The sequence below is a fragment of the Hirundo rustica genome, chromosome 2, assembly GCF_015227805.2.
Source record: "Hirundo rustica isolate bHirRus1 chromosome 2, bHirRus1.pri.v3, whole genome shotgun sequence".
In the NCBI taxonomy this organism is placed as follows: Eukaryota; Metazoa; Chordata; class Aves; order Passeriformes; family Hirundinidae; genus Hirundo; species Hirundo rustica.
In genome coordinates, this window is record NC_053451.1 from 97,465,950 (window position 1) to 97,489,490 (window position 23,541).

Sequence of the window (23,541 nt, forward strand, 5' to 3'; positions counted from 1 at the left end):
AGATAATTTGTTAAATTTAAAAGAAGCAGAACTGATCCCCATGTTCACCCTCTTTGGTACTGCAGTACCTGCATTTGTCACAGCCAAAGGAAAAAGTGCAGGATGAATGTGCTGTTCTGGAGACCCAGGAGATGTTCAGGACTGTTTTCATCAGGACTCTCTTACATGTGTTCTAAAGCTGGGGTGGTTTGTTTGGAAAAGGGGAAAATTCTGTATATGCTTTTTTTTTTTCTGTTTTGCATTTACTGCAATGTGTATTCTGAAGTCTCTCAAACAAATATTTCAAAATTTTTTGGGCTAAGTTATGGGAATGAAGGCTTACTGGGTTTGCAGATTTTCTTGTTTATTTCTTTTATGATCACAACCTTTGAATTATGCTGGTCATGTTTAGGTGCTTGATTCAGAAAAATAAATAAAGCTTGGCCCAGCAGTATATAATGTCATCTCTTTTGTCAAGGCCAGCATGCATGGCTCTATCCATAATCTATCTCAATAAGCTTAACTGAATTTGAATTTTTTTTATAATGACGCATTTTGATTCAAATAACAGCTACCAATTAGGTCTGTTGTGCTAAGCAGTGCATATGCATATGGTAAGAGGTTGTAACTGATTCATAGAATGAATTATCTAGATGCTTACCATAATCAGCATGAATATAGATTATATTAGTACAATGCAAATCAGACTCAGTGGTTTCTTGTGTCATACAGTGTCCACCAATATTGCAGAATTAGAGTGAATTCACAGTGGAACAATATGCTGCGAGAGACAGTATTTGACAGCAATTTATTTGTTGCCTTTTTTTTTTTTATTATTTATATTCATATATGAAATATATAAATACAAAATAATCAGCCTCAGTATATATATCTCTACATTTTGAGGGATGTTGGCAATTTCCGAGATTTTGCAATCATTTAAATAATAAATACTTTAATAATTTCCTATTCTTGATTTATTTTTTTATTTGTTACTGGTTTTTTCCCTTCTTTTGTCTTTTTTTTTTTTTTTTTTTTTTTTTTTAACTAGGCAAATTATTTGCCAGAAAAATTTCAGTAAAGGTATTTTGTAATTCCATGTTGGTTCTTCCTCTTCAGTCAGTAGCTGCTACAAAACAGTATTTTCTTATGACAACTACACTTGCTTAATTTCCAAAGTTGACTGTCTGTTAGGGCTCCATTGCTCTTCAATAACCTTCTAGCCCACTCAGAATTTAATGTTCTTCAGCAGCAGCCATGCCAGGCTATTTCTAACTGAGATGAAGAGGCAGACATAACAAAAACCCAAAAACCTTTGATGAAGGCACAAAGACAGTTTAAGTAGAAAATAGGGATCCACACAAAAAATGTTGGGAGCAGGGAGATATCCGTCAGATAGTGACAGTTTCATGTTTGAAATAATGCTCATTAAAAGTAAGTTTGATGAGTTTAACTACAAAAATACTTCCTGTCTTTCTCTCTTTGTAGGAAAGTGGCATCTTGGGATGAACTGTGAAAGCAGTAATGACTTCTGTCACCACCCCCTCAGTCATGGATTTGATTACTTTTATGGCCTTCCCGTGACCAATTTTAGAGACTGCAAACCTGGCCAAGGCAGTGTATTTTTAAAAGGGGTTCAGAAAGGCCTTGTCATCCCAGTCCAAATTGCTGGAATTGCCCTTGTGTCTTTGGCAATAGTGCAGTTCATTGGCCTTCTCAAAGTACCTTTCCAAGCATTGGGTTACTTTTTGTTAATAATCACAGTTTCACTTGTGGTTTTGATTTTTTTCTTCTATCATTTTCGACACTTAAACTGCTTTTTAATGAGGGACCATCAGATTATACAGCAGCCACTGTCCTATGAGAACCTTACTCAGAGGCTGACAAAAGAAGCCATACAGTTTATTGGAAGGTAGGTTTCTAACTGTGTTGTAATTTAATGTTGACATTTCATAATGACAGTGTTTCTGAAAATTAGGGGAAAAACAAAAGCTGTTAGTCACAAGGAATATGTCATTATATATGTGATTGTAATTTTTTCCTTTAAAAGATGACTGAAGTTAATCATTTTGGTAGGAATGACTGTTTGGTTTCCTGCTTTCTGGTATGTAATTAATTTCTCTATAAGAAGGAAAATGTTTACATTTACAAGCTTCAGGTTTTTTTTTTTTTTAACTTTAAACTTTTTAATGACTTTAATCTTGAGAATTTCATGTAACTTGAGATATGAAAAATCTTTTGTGGTGTGACTTAATTCTGTGAAAGCACAATGCAGAGTCATAATCCATTGCTTTTCTAGAATGGGGAAATGCTCCTCATCATTCTGTTGATGCAGCATATGGCAAATTTTTTAAGATACGGGCATTCATATGGCAATTTTTTTAATATACTGGCATTTTAGATGATTCCACTTTCATGACAGTAATTTTGAAAGGATTTGATTTCCTGAAATTAGGATGGTAGCTTCTGCACCTGGAGCAGAATAACCACAGGCACCAGGACAGGCTGGGAGTGACCTGCTGGAAAGCAGCTCTGTGGCGAAGGACCTGGGCATGCTGGTGGACAACTGTCCGTGAGCCAGCAGTATGTCCTTGTGGCCAAGAAGGCCAATGGGATCCTGGGGTGCATTAGGAAGAGCATTGCCAGCAGGTCGAGGGAGGTGACCCTGCCCCTCTGCCCAGCCCTGGTGAGGCCCATCAGGAGTGCTGTGTGCAGTTCTGGGCTCCCAAGGACGAGAGAGAAATCGACCTCCCTGAGGATCCCCCAGCAGAGGACAGTAAAGTTGATTAAGGGGCAGGAGCATCTGTCCTATCACTGTACATAAGCATCTGCAGGAAGGGTGTCAAGAGGACGAAGCCAGGCTCTGCTCGCTAATGCCAAGCAATAGGACAAGAGGCAATGGTCAGAAAATGATGCACAGGAAGATGCAGAGGAATAGGAGGAAGAACTTCTTTGCTGTGTGGTGACAGTGCCCTGGAACAGTTGCCCAGAGATGTTTTGGAGTCTCTCTCGCTGGAGATAGTTAAGAACTGCCTGGATAGAATCCTATGCCATGTGCTTTGGGATGACCCTCTTGAACAGGGAGGTTGGACCAGATGATCCCACTGTTGTCCCTTCCAACTTTACCCATTCTATAGTCTGTGATTTTGTGAAACAAAGGGGTGTTTTGAAAACAATGTTTTTAATAGCCATCACATTGGGCCACCTAAACACTGGATTTATAAAACCATTCTAAGTCATGGTTCATTTTTGCTATGTCACTTACTTTGCCCTAATTGTCACCAAAGGGGTCTTAAAGGGATTAAGTAAAAAAAGGTATACATTTGTATAGTCTAAAATAGAAATCAATATATTTGGAGAAAAAATATTTAATGAATTTAACTTCTGGGGAAAAAAATATGTGTATGTATTTTTCTCCACCACTTTTGAAACAAGTTGCAGCATTTTTAAAAATAATAAATAAAAATAAAATCATATTCAAAGATATAAAATTACTATTGTCCTGAATTTCTATTCTACATCCCTGAATTACTATTCTCTAAAGTATGTAGCATTAGTTTCTGTGAATACATGCATATAGTGTCATTGCTGGATGCAAACATATACCAAGAATCTCTGGCTAAACTTTCTAGACTTAATGACTGCACAAAGCAGCTGCTTCTAGCTGTTAGCAAGAAAAAATATTTATGTAAAATCTCAATCTCATATTACAATTTTTTATCATTTCTATCCTTATGAATATTTGATGTGGCCGTTTCTACACATTATACTGAAAAAATGTTTTTTGTAACAAATTTCTTAAATGCGTAAGTCTTCCCAACAATCAACATTCTCATAAGTATTTATAAATTAACTAACATATTTATTTGCTCTCGGCGATGGGACTAGATATAAAGATGCCTTCTCAGATATATTGTAACTAATTTAACAGTGAAGTAGTTTGTTCTTACAAACACACAAACACATTTGAAAATTGTTGAGAGATTACTTGCTTAGTGACCAAGCATTTGGTGATTTCAAAAGACTCTCAAATACATTAACTGTATGTTGGTATATTCGTCCATAAATTAAAAGCATATAAAATGCCTGTAGTGATGCTATTTTGGGTATCTGTGAATGTTTCACTGATTTCAATGCCATGACGATAAAATGTTTGCCTCAAAATAGGCGAGTTCAATATGGAAATCCATGGTAGAAAACTAGTAACTATTTTAACTGTATTAATATGTGTAATGTGTACGTGTTACCATATAGATTAGTGTTGTTTGACCCCAATGTTTAGAGCTGGCAAAATAATGTATCCTCTAAGTCAGTATAGCTTTGTTGACCCAGCTGGAGGTAAATGGCTTTACATCATTTAGGCACTTGGCCCCAAATGTCAGTGTAGTTTTCAGACAGCAATGATGTTAAATTGAAGTCAAGGTTAATAGCACATATTCATAATTTACAACAAACTTTGTTACAGGAGTGCTGCAATTACAGTGAGAATTATAATGCAGACTCTTCATAGTCAGTGTTTTATTAGATAATATCCAAACATGTTAAACTGTTGAGAAGCAATTAGGGCATTTGAGCAATCTAAACTGTGCCCTTTAATGAATCCACATGCGAAGTATATGACCATAAAACTTACTCCTGGAGATATGAGTAATTAGATTAATATTCACTGAACTGATCTGCCCCATGTATTAGTGTGAGCAACAAAAGCAATATTTGCTTTGACACACTGGTTCTGACATGATAGAGTTCATACCTGTCAACTTCAGAGCACCATTGCTTTTATGACTACTCTGCTGGTTTTGGTGATTTGTACGTGAATGGCCACCAAGAGGCAACCAGGTTCCAAAAGTGAAGGGCCACAAGGTTTTTGGAAGTCACGGTGCTTGACAGCGTTCCATTTCTTTCAGCCGTTTAGCCACATGTTTGAACACTGAATTTGTCACAAAGACTCCTTTTCTTTAGCTGATACGTTAAGTAGCAAACTCAGGTAATGTACACTGTTAATCCTTGTGCACAATTATACCAGAGTGCAAAAAATCGTGAAAAATTCAAGCTTTCACCTTACCTGGTTCTGAATAACCATTTCATCATCAAACTAAAAATCATCAGATATGTGTCTTTTAGTTGGTTAAACATCTTTACAATAAATATATGATGAAGTTCCAATCTTCAACAGCACTGTTATTTCCTTTTTTTATGCTATATTTATGTACCAACTATATGAAGATGTATTTTATCTTTTTGAAGATATGTTTTATCTTTTTAAGTTTATTATACCTATTGCCTATATTACCTCTATAAGTTCTTCCGAGTTCAGGTGATGGATTTCCAGACATTCTCTTTTCTAGCTGTTTCTCAGTAATTTTTGTTTTTGTGACTTACCATGTATAAACATCAAATTCTTCAGAAGGAATAGGCAAAGAAGAAGAGGCAGAGGGGTAGACCTTCATATTAAGGAATGTTTTGATTATGCAGAGCTTAATGATGGCAGTGATAAGTTTGAGTGTTTATGGGTAAGAATTCAGGGGATAGGCCAAGAAGGTAGACAACATGGTGGGAGTATGTTATGGACCTCCCTGACAGGATGAAAAGGAAGACAAAATGTACTATAAGCAACTGGGAGAAGTCTCACAAGCCTTTGTTCATGAGGAGGCTTCAGCTTACTGGCACTGGAAATTCAGTGCAGTGGACAGGAAACTGCATGAGTGGTGCTTGGAGTGTATGGATGGCAACTTCCTGACATAGTGAGTGAACCAGCCTGGACCCACTGTCTGTGAGCAGAGAAAGACCGGTGGGTGCTGTGGTGGCTGGAGGCTGTTTGGGCACAGAGATCATAAAATGGTAAGAGTTCTTGATTCCTAGCAAAATAAGGAGAGGGGTCTTCAGAACTACTACCTCAGAGTGCTGGATGCCGACTTCAGCCTGTGATTCTGTATAATTATTAGAACTTGTATTTTTAAAGTCTTGTAATGTCTTCATGGTGTATAGGTATATGCTGTTGTACTTACTTTGGTCTGTTTTTTGGAGAGGTGGTATTGTATTTTATCTTCCTTAGTCCAGTTCATGCATATTACAATTTTTGTTTGTTCCTTAATGGACTGAAGGGGAGCAAATACAAAATTCAGTGTCCAAAAATGGCACTGGAGAAGAATGTATGCAATTACAAATGTCAGATCTGGTGTGTGAAAACACGTAGTTGTTTAGTTGCTTACCCTAATTGTAAGTGGGCAGGTCAGCTCTGTGTATGTTAATTCTAATTGCTTTTTCCTGGGAGGAACTGTGTTTACATGTCCTAAACCTATCAGAATGCTCTCTTGGTATTACAGTGTATTTGAGAGTCAAATGGATGCTAATTATTTCATGTTAAATTCAATGTAGTTGTCACTCATACATCTTCAGCATGCCCTTCAATGGCCAGCTGCACAGAAAATCCAATTTTGCAAAATGTCGGAGTCTGGTTTCTAAGGTATCAGAAATTAACAACACAAAAATACCACTCTGTGATACAGAATACCTCTCTGAGAAATTTCTATAGCTGATCACAAGTAATAATAATATTTTTTTAAAGTCTAATGAAATCTAGTTTCTGGAAAACAGTATTTAAATATAAGCATGATTATATTTAAAAGTTGTGGTGAAGGTGAATTTGAAGAACTTTCTTGCCTAGGTTTACCAGTCACAGATTGCATAAGCATAATTTTCAAAATTTTATGATAACAGTTAACAAATTGTAAATTTTCTCTTTATCTGTTTTAGTCCTTGAAACACTGTTGCAACACCTATTCATTTTTTTTTGTTATTTACTCTAGGAGACTGTGGTTTAGAGTTTTTCATATATCACCAGGTCATAAGATCTAGCAGTTGTCATGCTGTACTGAAGCTACAGTTCTCAAATCAAGTGTTTTTTTTATGAATCCTACAAGAATATTCCTTATAATTTACAGCAAAGTAAAAATTATAGAGAAGAGTCGGTGTATGTCTATATACATATGATGTATATGTGCACATATATTAACAAAATGTAGTAACTTACAAGCTGTAACAACTCTACTGGATCTTCATGCCTTTTCTCTCAGACCTCTGATTATGCCTTTTGAACAGGAAGAAGGTGTGGGTTCATATAAGGCTTTAATAAATCTTTAGATCATTTAAGAATGATTAGGGACCTCACTAATTCTGCAATGTGTGGCAGACTGGTAAATGGAACACTTCTAAAACAGAAGGAAATCTGTATACTAGACTCCAAAGCTTTTTGGATGAGAGGGTTTAGTAGTGACTTTAATTTTTAGTAGATGATCAATTTCTTTTTTTCTTTCTCCATGCATACAAAAATACTCTTTAGGAGGGGGAGAAAAAAGGTTGTATAGAAAGCTAATAAAAACACATGTGAATTGTTTACCTTAAGTATTTAAAGGAAGCAATGAAGACGTGAAGTTTGAGAAGTAGAAGTGTCTTGGCTATTGGCATGGAAGAATAATTTCAAAAATGCAGATATAGTAGTAACAAATCCTACTTTTAATATCTACTAGAAAGAGTCAGGTTTTCTATATATTTATATTTCCCCCCCTCTCTCTGTTATATTTTCAACACCTTTTCTGGTTCTGATAAGTTATTCCCTGGTGGTCTGGAGTTCTCTTTCTGATTTTGAAAAAAATTGAAAATACCACATCTGTGTTTGAAGGTGTGTATTTTAAAAGAGCAGGACATTCATTCATGGATTCATTCAGACTAATAAGAATTTTAGCACTGTTAGCAGTCCAAGCAAAACAAAGTCCAGCATGTAGATCAGTCCTGCTTTGATACAACTAAGCCAAAATTTGGCTTTTCCTGCTGCAGGAACAAGAAAGTTTAATGAAATGCATTCATCCGGTCTTATCACAAAGAGCACTGTTTTACTGGTGATCTAATCTGGATGTAGAGGAGGCATCCATGGGGAATAAGCACTAACGAATTTATCCACTGGGGGGTTACTGAATAAGATGAACTTTCCTAGTAAAAGGAAAATGTTATGTTTCTATCTGTTTGTGTTGGCCCACTGTTGCTTCACCTAGAGTACTGTATCTAGGTATGAGGTGCTAGGCACAAGAAAGATGTGGACCTCTTACTGTGGGTCCAGAGGAGGATCAAGAAGAAGCTCAATGTGATGAAACTCCTTTCCCATGTGGACAGGCTGAAAAAGATTAAGTTGTTCAGCATGGAGAAGAGAAGGCTCAAGAGAGACCTCACTGCAGCCTTCCAGTGCCTTGAGGGAGCTTATAAAAGGAGGGAGGAGGAATTTTTATTAGGACAGATAGTGACAGGTGATAGTTTTAAACTAAAAGGGGGACAGATTTAGATTAGTTGTTATGAAGAAATTTGTTACTTGGAGGGTGGTGAAGCAATGGAACAGGTAAAGCAGTTGTAGATGCCCCATCCCTGTAAGTGTTCAAGGATTACTTGTTGGTCATGCTGGTTTTGGTGAAGCCCAGGATACAGTTGCCTTTATGGGCTGCAAGTGCATATTTTGTCAGCTAATGTGGAGTTTCATGTCAACCAACACTGCCAAATTCTTCTCAGATTTGCTCCCAATACATTCTTCATCCAGCCTGCATTTGTGCTGGGGATTGACACGACTCGGTTGCAGGCCTTTGCGCTTGGCCTTGTTGAACTTCATGAACTTCATTAAATTCTCAGGCCAAATTCTGGAGCTTGTCCAGGGGCCTCTGGGTGGAGTTCCGTCCCTGTGATGTGTCAATTGTGCCACTCAAGTGCACAGAAAAGCAAACAATTGCCCAAGGAGTTTTCAAAGCAGCAAGCATTTAGAGCAGATTTGCTGGAAAAAAGTTAAATGCCTTGTGTTAGAAGCACAAAGTCAGATTAGTTTTAATTGCTCTCTCACCCACTTTAAATCTGTGTTTTACAGCTCAAGCCTGAGCTGAATCCTTGAGTAGTATAAAGATATCTCACAATAAAAAAGAACTTTGCAATGCAGAGGAGTCACCAGCAATGTGATGCTTTAAGATGTTTTCAAGATCCATTAAAAACACACTGAAGAATATCTCATGTCAGATGTATGTAATCTCTCTGGCTACTCGATAAATTGAAAAAACTGCGTGACTTGTGAGGATAAAAAATCTCAAATCTTTTGAAATTGAGTTTCTCTATGTTTGGCCTGTGTAAAAGACTGTGGGAATATATTTTTGAAAGGAACTGTTTTTTAAAATGGTTCAGGAGTTAAGCTGTTCTTGTCAAATTTTGCTCCTGCCTACTAGCTGGTATTGTCATTCCATTTTCAAGGTCAGAGTAAAGGTATTCAGTTATGATTCTCCTCAAAGTGTTTTGGTAGGAGATGAATAGCTGCCTCTGATCTTTTATAGTATATTAATTGGTGAGACACTTCTCCACCTAACAGCAAGCTGTCAATCAAAAGCTGTCAACTTTAGTAAGAAAAAAGGGAATGATGTAGTGCCCTTCCAAATCAATCATTGATTTGATGACTCTACATGAAAGTTAGGTCTTTCTATGAGTTTAGCAAACAACAAACAAAACGAACTTGAATTATTACTTTTTGGAAATAACATTTGTAATGAAAGCTTTTAGCAAAGCAAGTAGGCATTTACAAGAATGCAGTGTCTCTATGGCATTACAACAAGATAGTTTGCATGAAAACTAAATTTAGACTGCAGTGTTAAAAGTACAGAATAATTTTTTGTGGTGTTTTACCCTAGAATTTGCATATTAATCTCAATTCAATGAACTGTGTTTAAGGAAAAAGTCAACAATAATCCCAGCCACTAAAAAATGCAAGTTGTAAGACAAAAATCATCTGCCTTGCAGTAAAGTTCTCTAGTGAAAGGTCAGTATTACATTTAAGTATATATTAAATATGTAACTTTTAAGTATACATCTTTTTTTTTTTAACTTCAATTGGTGATTTTTTTCAGCCTTTTAATTGACTCAGGGATCTCCTGTTATTTGTTGCTACAATTGTGAAAAGTTCTCATGTATGCAACCTTTCAAATAGCAACAAACAACTTAGTGGAAAGTGTATCTTTTATGAAAAACATTGTCTTAATTTTTTTGGATCAGTACTTTATGTTGATAAGGTAATACAGGACTGATGCACAAATGTAAAGAGAATTAAAATATTTTTATCCATTTTCCACATGAGGAATGTTGTATTTATTTTGGGTTTCCTAAAAAAAATATTTTTTATGAAGAAAAAATCCCCATCAGAAACACATATATCGAGTAATATGGATAAAATTTTCCATGCAACTTTTGAAAAAACAGATCCAACCAAGAGGAGAGGAAAAATGGTTCAGAAACATACTAGGTTAAACTTAATTATTTTTCTTTAGGAGGAAAGTATGGTTGGCAAATTAATCTCTTCTACTAAAAGACTTTGTTTTCAAGTTCTAAATTTTAGGAATTTTTTGTTAATTTTAAAGAAATGTATTTTTATGAGCATGCCTGTATTGGGTCTCCCCTCTTTAAAGGGTGGATGAACCAACTGCTTGAGGAAATAAATGGTCTCCCTTTGATGTTGGTGTGAATCACAGGTATTATCTACCACAGCTTGGTGAGGGAAAATACGATAAATTAAACTAAAACTAGTCTGCAATTAGCTGTGTGCTTTGAGATCCAGACAAGTTTTGTGGGTACTGCTTTTGTGGTTCATCTGAGATTTACAATATGCATAATGTACTGCAAATGCTGTTAGAGCATATAGCAGTAAATTTAGCTAGGATGGCACAATTTTAAGTAAAATAGTATAAATAATGCATAAGGAGAAGTACTTGTTTGAGCTGTGCTTTCACAGCCTGCTGGAATTGATCATAAATAATGTGTTGACAGATCACATGAACAGCAAAATTTACAGAGAGTCTATTTATTGCACTCTTCCTTTCGTATCTGTTTAGGAAATAGAAGACAATGGAGACTGTTCATTACTTTGAGAAGAAAAATTTTTATATTAATATGACTTTGAGGTTATCTAGAGTCAAATGCATACACATACAGAGCTTCAAAAGAAAAGAGATTTGGTCATATACCTTAGTCCAGAGCAAGGATCCAGGTCCCCATAACAGTTAGTTGATCAGTTTCCACCTGACTTTGTGAGGAAGGAAATCGTGTTTCACATAAATATGCAGTGCTGAGGGTATGTTTTTGAACAGCAATTGTATTTGGGTTTTTAAAAAGTATACTTGTAAAAAGAGAAGAGGTGTTTGTATTCAGAAACTGCTAGATTCCTGCCTTTAAACAAGTCCTTTTTCAATATATATAGCAAATAGTATTTAGATAGATTTTGTAATTTATTTTTGCTTTCAATTCAGTAAAAGAGTGGCTTTTTCACTGTGTGTGTGTTTATTTACCCTGTAATCAATTACAGTATTCCTTTCTACCATTTTTGTTTTGCTTTGTTTTGGTATTTGTTTGTTTGCTGGGGGACAAGGAGACCTTATTTTTTTTCTTTTTTTTTCTTTTTTTTTTTTTTTTTTTTTTACTTTAATGAAGAAAGATTTATTTGTAGCAATCTTATTTTAAGATATACTAAGGGTTTGTGGTTTTCGTTTGTTTTGTTTTCTAGGAATACTGATACACCATTTCTTCTTGTCCTCTCTTATCTTCATGTCCATACTGCTCTATACGCTTCAGAAAATTTCAAAGGAAAGAGCAAGCATGGTTTATATGGTGATGCAGTGGAGGAAATGGACTGGAGTGTAGGTATGTTACATGTGCTTCTAACAGCAGTGGAAGGAATTCATGATGACTTGTGTTCATTTTCACCAAATTAAGACCAGAAATTTGAGTCTACAGTATATCTGTTATACTTGTCCGTTATACTTAAGGGAAGGAAACAGTAATTTAGAAAGCAAAATAATGTGAGCTTTACAATATCTACCTTATTGCCAAATTTATTGCGTCCTACAAAAGCCCATTCCCTTCTTTGACTGTGAAGGTGGTCTGTACAGCACAGACTTAGCAGAGTATGGACATCTAACTGTGGACTTTTGAAGCTGAGTAGTTAAATCCAACCCTCTGAGCTTCTGAGTTCATCTGGCATATTCAGATTATCCTTATAAAACAATATATTAATTTAAAAACTGACCATATAATATCAGGATCAAAATATTTTTAAATTATGTATATAATATGCGCTGTTGGCAAAACTAATGTGCTAATTCTTTCACTGAGTTCTCTGAATTACTGAAATCACTAAGATGAGGTCCACTTCTGTTTATGAAGAACAGTCAAAACCAGTGAATTTTCTTTTCAGGGCCTTCCATTCTCTCTATGGCTGGAGAAGAATTGGTCCTTAAATCTTTCACCAGGCTTCCTGTATCTCTAGATGTATTGAAGTGTTTCTCTGATTCCAGAGATAACAAGTGAAACCTGTGAAAACCTGTAACAGTTCATATTCATAAATAATCTTATGGTAGAATAGCGGTATTATAACTGCTAAAGATGACTTACTGTCCTCCTTCCTGTATAACCCAAGTTGATTCTCTTCTCAGTATAAGTCAATGTAAATTGTCTTTCTTCAAGAAAGCTTTCTGACTAAGTAGCTATAAACAGATATTTAGCTTTGGTGCATACATAAATTATGCCAGCATGTGCAGTTAAATATGTATTCTTTGCATATTTTACATCAAGAAGTCTAGTTGCAGAAACACTGGGCAAAAGGCAGCACAGCATACTTAGAGATTTATAATGTACTTATTGCAATATTTACAGGAATGGGGAAAACCATTGTGGGAAACTGTGATGTGCTTAGGAAGGGTTTTCAATGTAGGAGATAACAGAACAATACTCTTTTGTAAATCAGTTTTCGTAAAGAGAGAGCAGATTTTGTTTTATTCCAGTTCTATCAACCCTGAATCTTTACCATGTCTATCAGTGGCCACCATCATTTGGTCAATTGAGCACTTGCATTAGATAAAAGAATGCATGTGTTATAATTCCTGTTTGCATCCACATTGTAGCAATATACTGGGCATTAGCTGGTTTTACTGTCTGTGTTTGATTTCCTGTTTCTTTTTCTGTTGTAAATATAAGCAATATTTAGCTTATTCCAACCTAATTGGTTATTTGCTGCTGCCATTACATTTTACTGTTTCCTTGCCATCCCAGAGAGTGTCTCTAGGGTTTAAACATCAAGTTGGAAAGCAGGGTAGCTGACATCTGCTGTTTCAGGCTATTAATGATGCAGAGGTGGTAATAGATTGAAAACCACTGCTCTTTTCCAGAATGACCACAGGCTCTTAGGACATGTCAAATAAGCCAATTGTAGGACAGAAGCATGCTATTTTAAAAGCTTGGGAAAAATCAAAGATATAAATTTAATGGTGATAATATAGGAAATTAGAACAAATTTAGAGGAGATGCACAAGATTACTCAGGTATTGTCCTTTCCTGTTCATTACAGAAGCATCAGGGACAGTAGAGCTGGCTTAATCAGGAAACAGATCCACAACTGTAATTTACCAGTATAAAAGTAACATTTTTTTTCTCAGTTGGGATCTAGTTACTCAGTTTTGCTTATGACTTGTAATATCTTGCTGATGAGGTATGGCATATTTGCTCCAGGATATAGAAAATGTATTTAGTTCCTCTGCTATTTTCTCCTCCATTATTAGCCCAATGAAAAAGAAAATTATGGCTGTCATTTCCAAATGAATCAGGAGGATTCTTTTATTATAGCTTTTCTTTTTTTCAGTTGAAGAGAGTACTTACTTCCATTAACCTCCACTGAAAAGACCAGTTTTAATGCATCAGCTATGTCAGAGAAAGTAGATTGATTCACTGTACTGCTGATGTCAGTAACCAGTATGTTCTTGGAAATGCCTCTGAAGATGCGACAGTAGAAAAGTTTTTTAAAAATTGTCTAGAAAAGATGAAAAAGTGAATACTGTGAGCTTTTCAGAAATAGAGGTTTTATCATTCACTTGACGAAATTAGTATTTATGTATAGATTAATGTAACTTGCAAAAGCAGTAAGAACAAAATAGCCCGGATACAACAATATGCTGCAAGACTTTTCAAGACAACACAGCATATGAACAAAACATGAGCGTATTGAGAACTACATTATAGAACAATATCAGAAATCTCTGACCTTTGGTAGTAAAAATTCATCAACTTTAACTATGTCCTAAAAGAAATTTACAGTGTTTTCTGCTGACTGAGACATGTTGTGGAAGACCCTTGTGGATGACTTTAAAAAAGGAGTAGAAAAGAGTAGAAGTTGCAAGTAGAAGTACTGCCAGATACCAGTGACGAAAAAGACGTAAAGATTGAACAATGAAATGCAACAGAAACATTCCTCATTTGAGGGACCAGATGGAATCAGAAAGACTTTAGGTGCCATTTTCAAGAGGGAAAGAAAAACCTTTTCTTTTAAGTTGGAGAAGTCCACTCAAGACTCAGAATTCCAAATACAAAACAGTTCCATTTTCATTTGTTTATTTATTAAGAATCAATACCAAATTGGACAATTACTCAATTTTAAGGCAATCATCATACTAGGAGGTGAAAAGCCCAAAAGACACATGAATAAAATACTTCTTTCAATATTTAATGTTTGTGACTTGTTAAACCAATACTGAAGAGTATGATTACAATCCATGTCAAAAATTCAAAGTACAAAGCCTCATGATAAGCTTTGGGACTATGTATGTCTATTGATTTTTCATACTGATGTGTCTATAACAGAATTCAGTGTTGAAAGCATTCACAGTTATAATGTCACCACATGTGACATGCCTTAGAGAATTATTCTCTGGCTAATAACATTAATTTTCTTTCAATGCAGGCTAAGCACCTTATTACTGCAATTAATTACAATTCATATGAGAACAGAGGAAATAATCTTACAGTTTAAAAATGGAAAAAGAAATGATGAATGAATCAATGAATGCACTATCATCCTTTTCTTCCTTCCTCTATTCCCTTCTTTCATTCCTTCTTTCCTGATTGAGTATAGGAAGAAAAATGGATATGTTCAGAAATTGTTTTTGATGTAAATTACGTTACACTAATCCAAAACAGATCACTGCAAAGAGTTTTGGAGCCCCCTGTAGAATTGCATGCAAGCTGTGTGAAGACACACTAATCCAACACCACTTTTGCAAATAGCTGGTTATTATTCTGTTACCAGTTGCAGAACTACATATCAGGTCTTCTTCCTCTGTAGGATAATCCCAGCTGAAAGGCTTAGATGTAAAAAAGTCTCAGAAACTGTAGTCTGGCACAGGCTAGGTAACTGTAAAGTGGGGGCCTTGTCTGGATATCTTTATTGTATGAATGCCCTGAAAGCTGAAAAACCTTAACTCCCTCCCATGATCTTTTGACCTGTCTTAGGATCAAGTCAATATTACAAGAAAATATTACAGTCATCTGATGTTGGAAGGGAAGGGAAGGGAAGGGAAGGGAAGGGAAGGGAAGGGAAGGGAAGGGAAGGGAAGGGAAGGGAAGGGAAGGGAAGGGAAGGGAAGGGAAGGGAAGGGAAGGGAAGGGAAGGGAAGGGAAGGGAAGGGAAGGGAAGGGAAGGGAAGGGAAGGGAAGGGAAGGGAAGGGAAGGGAAGGGAAGGGAAGGGAAGGGAAGGGAAGGGAAGGGAAGGGAAGGGAAGGGAAGGGAAGGGAAGGGAAGGGAAGGGAAGGGAGGGAATCCCAAAGCATCTTACATGTAAATTTTATTTGAACTAACTTAAAAGGTTTTGTAGAAATCTATCAGAAGAGTATTACTTGATATGTTCCCAGGACCAGAGGGATAGAGAGCTACTGAACAGTGTCCAGCAAAGGAGAGAGGCTAGAGCATTTTTTAAGAAAAACACCTGGGTGAGCTGGGATTGTGTTTCTGTCCCATCTGGGTCGCCAGTTGTTTCTGTCCCATCTGGGGTGTCCCATCTCAGGGACGGCAGTTGTCGGGGGCTCCTTTTTTAGGAGCTTAAATTCCCCGGCATTCAGGTGGTTTTAGATTTCTGGCCCTCTGCAAAGCTCTGTGCCAAACACAGGAAAAGACGGAGTCTTCAAGGTTACATGCTTCGTTTATTCGTTCTTATCTTACAATTTTCTCAGTGTCCAAAAGATGTTTGCCACGGCTCGGACAACTGGTGACTCCTCCTGTCTCTGGGCTGTCCTTATCTTTTATACTGATTGCTACGTATTCTTTATTTACTATTTATTACCAATGTCTATCACTATTACTAAAAAGGTCATCTTTACTCTGACCCAATCCTCAGTAACTACTTTGTGCCAACGTCACTGCCGAAATGGAGTGAGGGAACAAGAAGGAAGAAGAAAGGGACAATGCCCTAAATTCTCCATCTTGCCCCATTCACTTCAATGCCAAGAATCCCAAACTCACTGTTTTTTCACTCTGTGATATACTAAACTACTATTTTTCACACTCTTGTGGCCTGCAATGCTTCCTGCAGTGCAAGAAGCCTCTCCCATGGACTGAAATCAAATCCAGTGTCTCTCTGAGCTCTGGGCTCTGGGCTGGGGTCCCAGACCCCCCTGCCCAGGTCCCTGACCCTCCAGGGCAACCAAAGGAATGCCTTGGACTCCAACAGGATTGAAGCCCTCTTCAGCATGGAGAAGAGAGTATCTTATCAACCTACATAAATACCTGAAGGAAGTGTGCACAGAGAATGGGCCCAGGCTTTCCTCATTTGTGCCCAGTGGCAAGAAGAAATGGGCACAAATTGAAATATGTGAGGTTTCCTCTGAACATCAAGGAAAACTCTTCTGCTCTGAGGATGATGTGTTAGTGCGCAGGTTGCCACAGAGGTGGTGGAGTCTGGAGATGGTCCAGGGCTCCAAGTGGCCCTGTTTAAGCAGCAGGCTTGGGCTAGGTAGCTTCCAGAGGTCCCTTCCAACACCTATCATTCTCTGATTCTGTGAGTTGCTGGAGAAAACAAAACAAAACAAAACAAAAATCTGTTCACTCAAGTCAAATCATATTTGAAACAAAATCAAATGCAACCTTCAAAAGTCAGTGTGGAGGAACAAAGGAACTCTTAAGTAAACAGAAGCAAAATATTGTTATGACACTCTCCTCCTCTGCTCCTCTCTATTGTGACCTCACCTGGAGTAATGCATTAAGGTCCAGAGGAGAGCCACAGAAATAGTCAGAGGTCTGGAAACATTCTACTCTGAAGAAAGGCTGGAAGAGCTTAGGTTCTTTAGCTTGGGGAGCTGAGATTGTTTAGCCTGGGGAGGGAAAGGTTCCAGGGTTATCGCTGCCGTTCACTATATAAGGGGGGATTTTGAAAAAGGTGGAGGGGGACTTGTTTCCAGTGTCTGTATTGATAAGGGGCAAGGGTTTTAAACTGAAAGAGGGCAGGTTTAGGTTAGCTATTAAAAAGTAATTGTGATGAGGGCAGTGAAACAGTGGACCAGGTTGCCTAGAGTGTGGGTGTCCCATCGCTGGCAGTGTTCAGGGTCAGATTATACAGGGCTCTGAGCAATGTGGCAGGGAAATTGGACTAGATGATCTTTGAAGGTCCTTTCCAACCCAAACCATTTTGTGATTCTCTATTACTATAATGATAGACAAATTTTGAGGATGCCAATGACATCTTGAGTAGATTTTCCTTACAAAGAAATAATAATCCATAACCTTTTTTAACTAAAAATAATTATGTAATTAAACCTTAGATATCTGGAGAAATTGAACTTTACATGAGGAATATTTATGACTTGTTGAAGCTTTTGCAATACTCTGCAACCCACCTCTCTGGGGCAACATAGCCTATACTGAAATGCAGCAAGGCAGATGTAAGGTATACTTCACTGAGGAAGGACAGCTGGGGTACAATCTAATAGGACTAACTGAAAGTCAGACCACTTTTCAATACTTTTTCTTTGATTCCACTGTTACCATTATTAAGAATTGTGTATAAATACATATCTTCACATGGCACTTTCAAAGAGGAAAAGGGCAGAAGCTCCACCAAGCCAGCTCCAGACTTTTGTGATAAACATCTAATTTATTTATTCCATAATGAGATTTCCTAGTGTTGTAAAGGAGATTAAATCAGTAGTATGTGCTGGATTAAGCTGTGGCTCCTGATCTCTATATCACCCAGTTGTGAGATGATCAAAACTAGATCCCTATATACCTTTTATCTGATTAATTTTTGCATGTTTGAATAGTTAGTATGTGAACTTGATCATATCCTCTACTTTTAATCTTTATTGTACTCTGGAATGATGTAAATGAAGTGTCTAAGGGAAAACCATTCCAATTTAATGCAAATTATTTTTAATGACCCCTGTGGCATCTTTCTCTGTTTTAGTAATAGATGTACTACCACTTCATTAATAAATGAAAATAATGCCTTCAGAAACAAAACAAAAGTTACTTTGGAAAACATAATATATTTAGGAGACAGAAAACTGAGTTATGCCCAAAAGACTCATAGGAATTCTTGCTCTGATGAAAGTAACATAGTTTAATGAATTCGCAAAACAAAGAGAAAAAGGAGTAATTTTTTTCACATTTTAAGTAATTGTTTTAAACTTACAATCCTTTAAGCTCTTAAAGTTGACTTATTGTTTTTAATTACATAGTAATTAAAATTTAATTTTAATATTTAGTTCAAGTTATTCTGGACTGAACTTACATTCCTAGAGGTTGGGTGTTTGGGGTTTTTGCGGGGGTTGTTGGGTTTTTTTAATGTTCTTTCCAATACTGAGCAGTAACTATCTTCCTTCTGGTAAACAGCATAGTATTATCATATTTCATCAGAAATCATTATTTCTTCTTTTACGTGGAATCATTAGTGGGTGTTATTTTGAATTCTCACGTCTTTGTATCACTTTGCAGTGTTTGTATACTTTGAATTCTATAAGGAACAACCTAAAAATATACCACAAATCTTTTGAGAGTTCTGAATTATACTAAAAATGAAAATAATCATTAATATTAATTTGAGAATAAAAAAAGGGGGAAAATGCTATTTCTTTGAGAAGAAAGTGAATGAGCTAGTCTTATTTTTTTTTTTTTCAAAGAAAGAATTCTGCACACTAAGGTAAACCTAATTTATCATGGCTTTTCACCTCATGGAGTCATTTGTAACAGTGCAACATCGATTTAAAAGATAAAGCAGAGTGATGCCACATGATCAGAAGCAGCAGATAAGCACTGATCTTATCCAGCTACTATGAATCTGACATAATGTTGGCTGAGCCTGAAAACTTAAAAATAGAATTCAAAATCTGGATATGGATGCCTGATGCTGGTAGTACATTCCTTGACCTTGCTTTTCTGAAAGTATACTGATGTACATCTCAAATCTGTAAGATTTAATATTAGGCTGGTTTTCCTATCATAAAAAATGATAGGAAAAATGTTAAAATTGGTAGGAAAAAATGATAAAAAAATGTTCAACCAGCACCTCTGGGAAAGAAGGTATCCAGCTAATACAAGTGCTCTTTGACTAGGATAGAATTTTCCCATCCTGTCTTGCTATTCTCTTCTTATCATTAAGAGACTGTTTCTTCAGCTAAGACAGTAGTTAAGCTCTTGAAGCACATTCACTCTTTAGGTCACATCTGGGAAAATTGTCAGTGTAGGTGCTGATTAAAAACATTTGTGGTTCTGCTTTTTATGATAGGGATGCTTTCCAGTTACAATCTATTCTAAAATCCAAACCCATTTCATATGTCACTAAGGAGCAATGACTTTCAGTCATAACTGAATGGGACCAAATTTAAGAGGTGACTAGGTGAGGAAAGACTACTGTTTCCACTATGATAAGCCTCCTGATCTACCTAATCCTCCTTAGGTACAGTTTCCTTTTTCTATATCACATCTTTGTATACAGCAAAGCTCCTTCTCAGAACATTATTCACAAGATTACAAGGCACATCTTAAGTGGCCGTTTCTGTACCACTTTTTAATCAGTCATGTTCAAATAATGTCTTAGTACTCCATGGTGGAAAAATTCAGTGTAATGTAGTTTGTGGTGATAGTGCTGTGTCGTTCAAAATTTGCTGCCAGCTGCTTAAGGAGTTTCATTTGCATCTGCTATTGCAGGAGTTAAATTGTCAGCACAACGTGTGATAGGGCACTGTGCATTTTTCTTTACAAAAATATAATCATGTAACATTCAAAAATGGAAAGGCTTTCTGTTAATTATGAAGCTCTTAAAATTGGTCTAATACAAAACCAGTAATATGACATCTAACCTTGTGTTAGATCAAAACGCTGTAATCAGTGAAAAAAAAATTAGCATTACTCTTAGACAAGCTCATTTCCATTAGTAAGAGAAAGCTCAAAGCCTGTCTTAGATAAACTGGAAATAAGAGAGAATCCTGATCACTTCAAGCAGTGAGGATAAATCCAGTCAAGGAGGATAGGAAGCTCTCTAATGAAATGTACAACCAACCTTTTGTTTAGCCTTTACCTCTGAAGTTTAATTTTATATATAAATGGTATGGTTGGATTTTGCTGCTTGCTTAAGGTGGGTAGGGAAAACCATTATCAGTGAGATTAAGAACACAGCAAAGATTTAAGCCAAAATTGACCTACAGGAATGTCAATATAGACACAGGTCTGAGTATGAATATTCAGATAAAGGTTGCAATAAAGAAACAAAATGGGGCTAACTTTATTCAAATTGTAAATAATCTCCAAACTACAGACTGGAAAAACAATTTTAAGGAAGCTGCTAAAGTTTTTGCTCATCGAGTGCCTTTGCATAGCAATCTTTTTAGCACAGATACTCTGAAGCCTTTAAGAAAAATTACATTTGCACTGTGCTAGAAAAACTTCACAGGAATTTAGTAAGTCTGTCATCCAGAGCAAGGGATCAAGATGATAGACATTATTCACTTTGGCAGAAGTGTTGCTGTGGTCAACCTTTAATCTTCAGCCCCAAATTAGGAACATGACTTTTGCCATCCGTTTTCTTCAATAGTTGGACACTGAAAGCATATATATATATACATATATATATATATATATATATATTTGTGTGTGTGTGTGTAGGTAGGTATTAATAGAGCTTGTAATCATGGTTTTATAAAGAATGTGATTGTGCTAGTAGGAGATGGATATTGCTGGTGGTAGTTGCATGTCTATGAAAGAAGCCTAAACATAAAACTAAGGAACAGAGAAACTGAAAATGTCAAGGATTTTTAATCTGAGTGTTTAAATCTTCTCATCCATGCCTATTCCTTGTATCTGCAGATAGTTTTGTAGTGGATTACTCAGTACATTAACATAACTGATACAGCCCAGAAATGCATACAAACATGCAGAAGGCACAAGTGAACATTGTAAGACTATGAAATCAAGTACTTAAAGACAGGAAAAAATCATTCTTGCTATGCTTGTGTCTTGTGGTACAGTTTTTTAACATATGCTTACATGCCATTTCTTTTCCCATTGGAATGCTATCTCCTGATCACAGAGTGCCTTCTTAATGAGCAGCTTCTCAACAGTAGGTGAATTCCTCATTGTTAAATATGAATTCTCATGTTTTATTTAACACATGCTATTGAAGTTCTGTTTTGAAGATAGATTCTTTGACATCTCTCATCTTTTCTGTGTCAGTACTTTGCTACAGTGTATAACATATTTGCAAATAAGCATTTTCATAAAGCCTTTGTAAGATAGGGGTATCTTATTAATCTGTTTCCCAGAAGAAAATCTGAGACACAGAGATGATGTTGAGTTTTACCTACGGAGATAGAACTTTGTTGCTAGTCATCCATTAATCCAGATAAGGATCTATAGTAAAGCATTAGGACTTTAATTCAACTGGCATGGGATTTGGGAAGGGGGAAAGATAAGTATTCTTTTTCCACAGTCTCGATCCATGTTGAACACTGGAAATGGTTAGAATGTGCACCTGGACTCAGGAACTCAGGTTTTCGTCTGGTCCTGGTGATTAAGTGGTATTTTTTAAGTTTGATTAAATATATTTTCCAATATATTAACTATAATGGTATGAACAGTTTCTGTGATGATTCAGGGAGTGTCTTCCAGCTTTTTACCATTTTTTCATTGATGGCTGCATATCAATTAGCTGTAGAAAAAGCCCCAAAACTGATCATGCACATTTCAGTTTCAGTGATGATACTGAGGATGTTTTAAAATAATCCATTATGTGTTTTGGAGAGAGACATGAAACTTTTTCATGCTTCTTTTCAAAGGTGCGCTAATTCTGAGTGAAAGCATTAATCATACAATAAAGCTTATGACAATATCGATTCTGTATTGTTCATCAACAGACTGGTTCCTATTAGTGAATTTCCATGCAGAATTTCATATTGCTGAATCACAGGGCTCAAATTACAGGTGGTAGTAAGCTCTTACTGATGAGATTTGTAGAACTGCCTTTTTATTGACTCTGGCTGGTAATTTTTCAATGGCACATTTGACTGCTAAAACAAGCACACAATATAATAATAGGTAGGGTGGTAATACTACTGAAGATTTTTTTTTTTTTTCAAAAAACAGTTATTTATATTGCATTAAAGAAAGCTTTTTATTGCTTTCTGTATAATAAAGAAATAAAATAATGAGATAAATAATGAATTTTTAGGACTAGAGGAAGCAGTAGAGTAATGATGCAGTATTTAGTGAAAAGTAGGTTGGTAAAGTGGTAATTCTGCTCTGCAGCTTTTTCCCTCACCACTTGATTTTAAAAAAAGGCATTTCCTTTTCTATTTAGGATGCTGTTTAATCTTTATTTCTCTTTCCTATCATTCTTTTCTAATACTGATGTTTGTGGGGCAGGGCTTATGTATTTCACAGTGTACTCAAGTTATTTTTTACTAGTTTGAATGCTTTCTTTTTGTTTTTGATTTCTTTTGACTTTGGATACACACTTCTATTTTTAAATTATTCTCTCTTCCTATCCATGAAACTTTCTTTATAACATTTCCTTATGAAGAGCACATTTCAGTAACCCCAAGAACACTGAACTGATTTTGTATTAGAGTAGTAAGCTCAATATCCAAAGGAACACCTGACCCCTAAGGGCTGAGTTGCTTACTTTGGATGAGCAGAAAAGACTCCATGATAATCAAATTCTTGCCTTAGACCAGCATGAAGTTATATTCCACAGCTTTAGTGGATCTTGCAGCCTTATGATTCCACAAGAGGGGAGGCAGAGCATCCTTCTCTCCCTTAACCTCCTTTTTTTTCTAACCAGCTTCCAGAGAAAATAGAAATAAGGAGAAAGAGGGAAAGAAGAGAAGAATCTTCCATTTTCAGCAAGTGCCCTTTTAGCAAACTATTGGATGGACTCGTCTATAATGCAGCACTTACTTTGCCTATAATTAGATGTGATTATCTTAGGTCCTTCAGTTTACATGGTTTTATAGTACTGTTGCCTTTTCACCGTTGTGAGGGTAAAGGATTTTGGCTCTTTAGGCTCTTGTATCTCAGTAGTTGAGATAGTAGTGGGTTAGAAATCAAGCTTACTTTCATTTTTTATTTAGAATAGGATTTAAAAACAAAACAGGAAACAAGAAATAATACAAATGTAACTGTATTTTAAAATTAAAGAAAATAATCGCCTAGCACAGAAAAACAGCATAAACTTTGTCTTCCTGTGAATC

At 36.1% G+C, this 23,541-nt stretch overlaps 1 protein-coding gene across 9 annotated transcripts in view; it reads left to right on the top strand.

Moving 5' to 3' along the window:
* Positions 1–23,541, top strand: part of STS (steroid sulfatase) — a 138,225-nt gene that overhangs the window by 36,166 nt on the left and 78,518 nt on the right. For all 9 annotated transcript variants that reach the window (XM_040056440.1, XM_040056443.1, XM_040056439.2 and 6 more), the window contains 2 exons: positions 1,468–1,891; positions 11,549–11,685. In XM_040056440.1, coding sequence (XP_039912374.1) covers positions 1,468–1,891; positions 11,549–11,685 — 561 coding nt within the window. The remainder of the gene's footprint in view (positions 1–1,467; positions 1,892–11,548; positions 11,686–23,541) is intronic.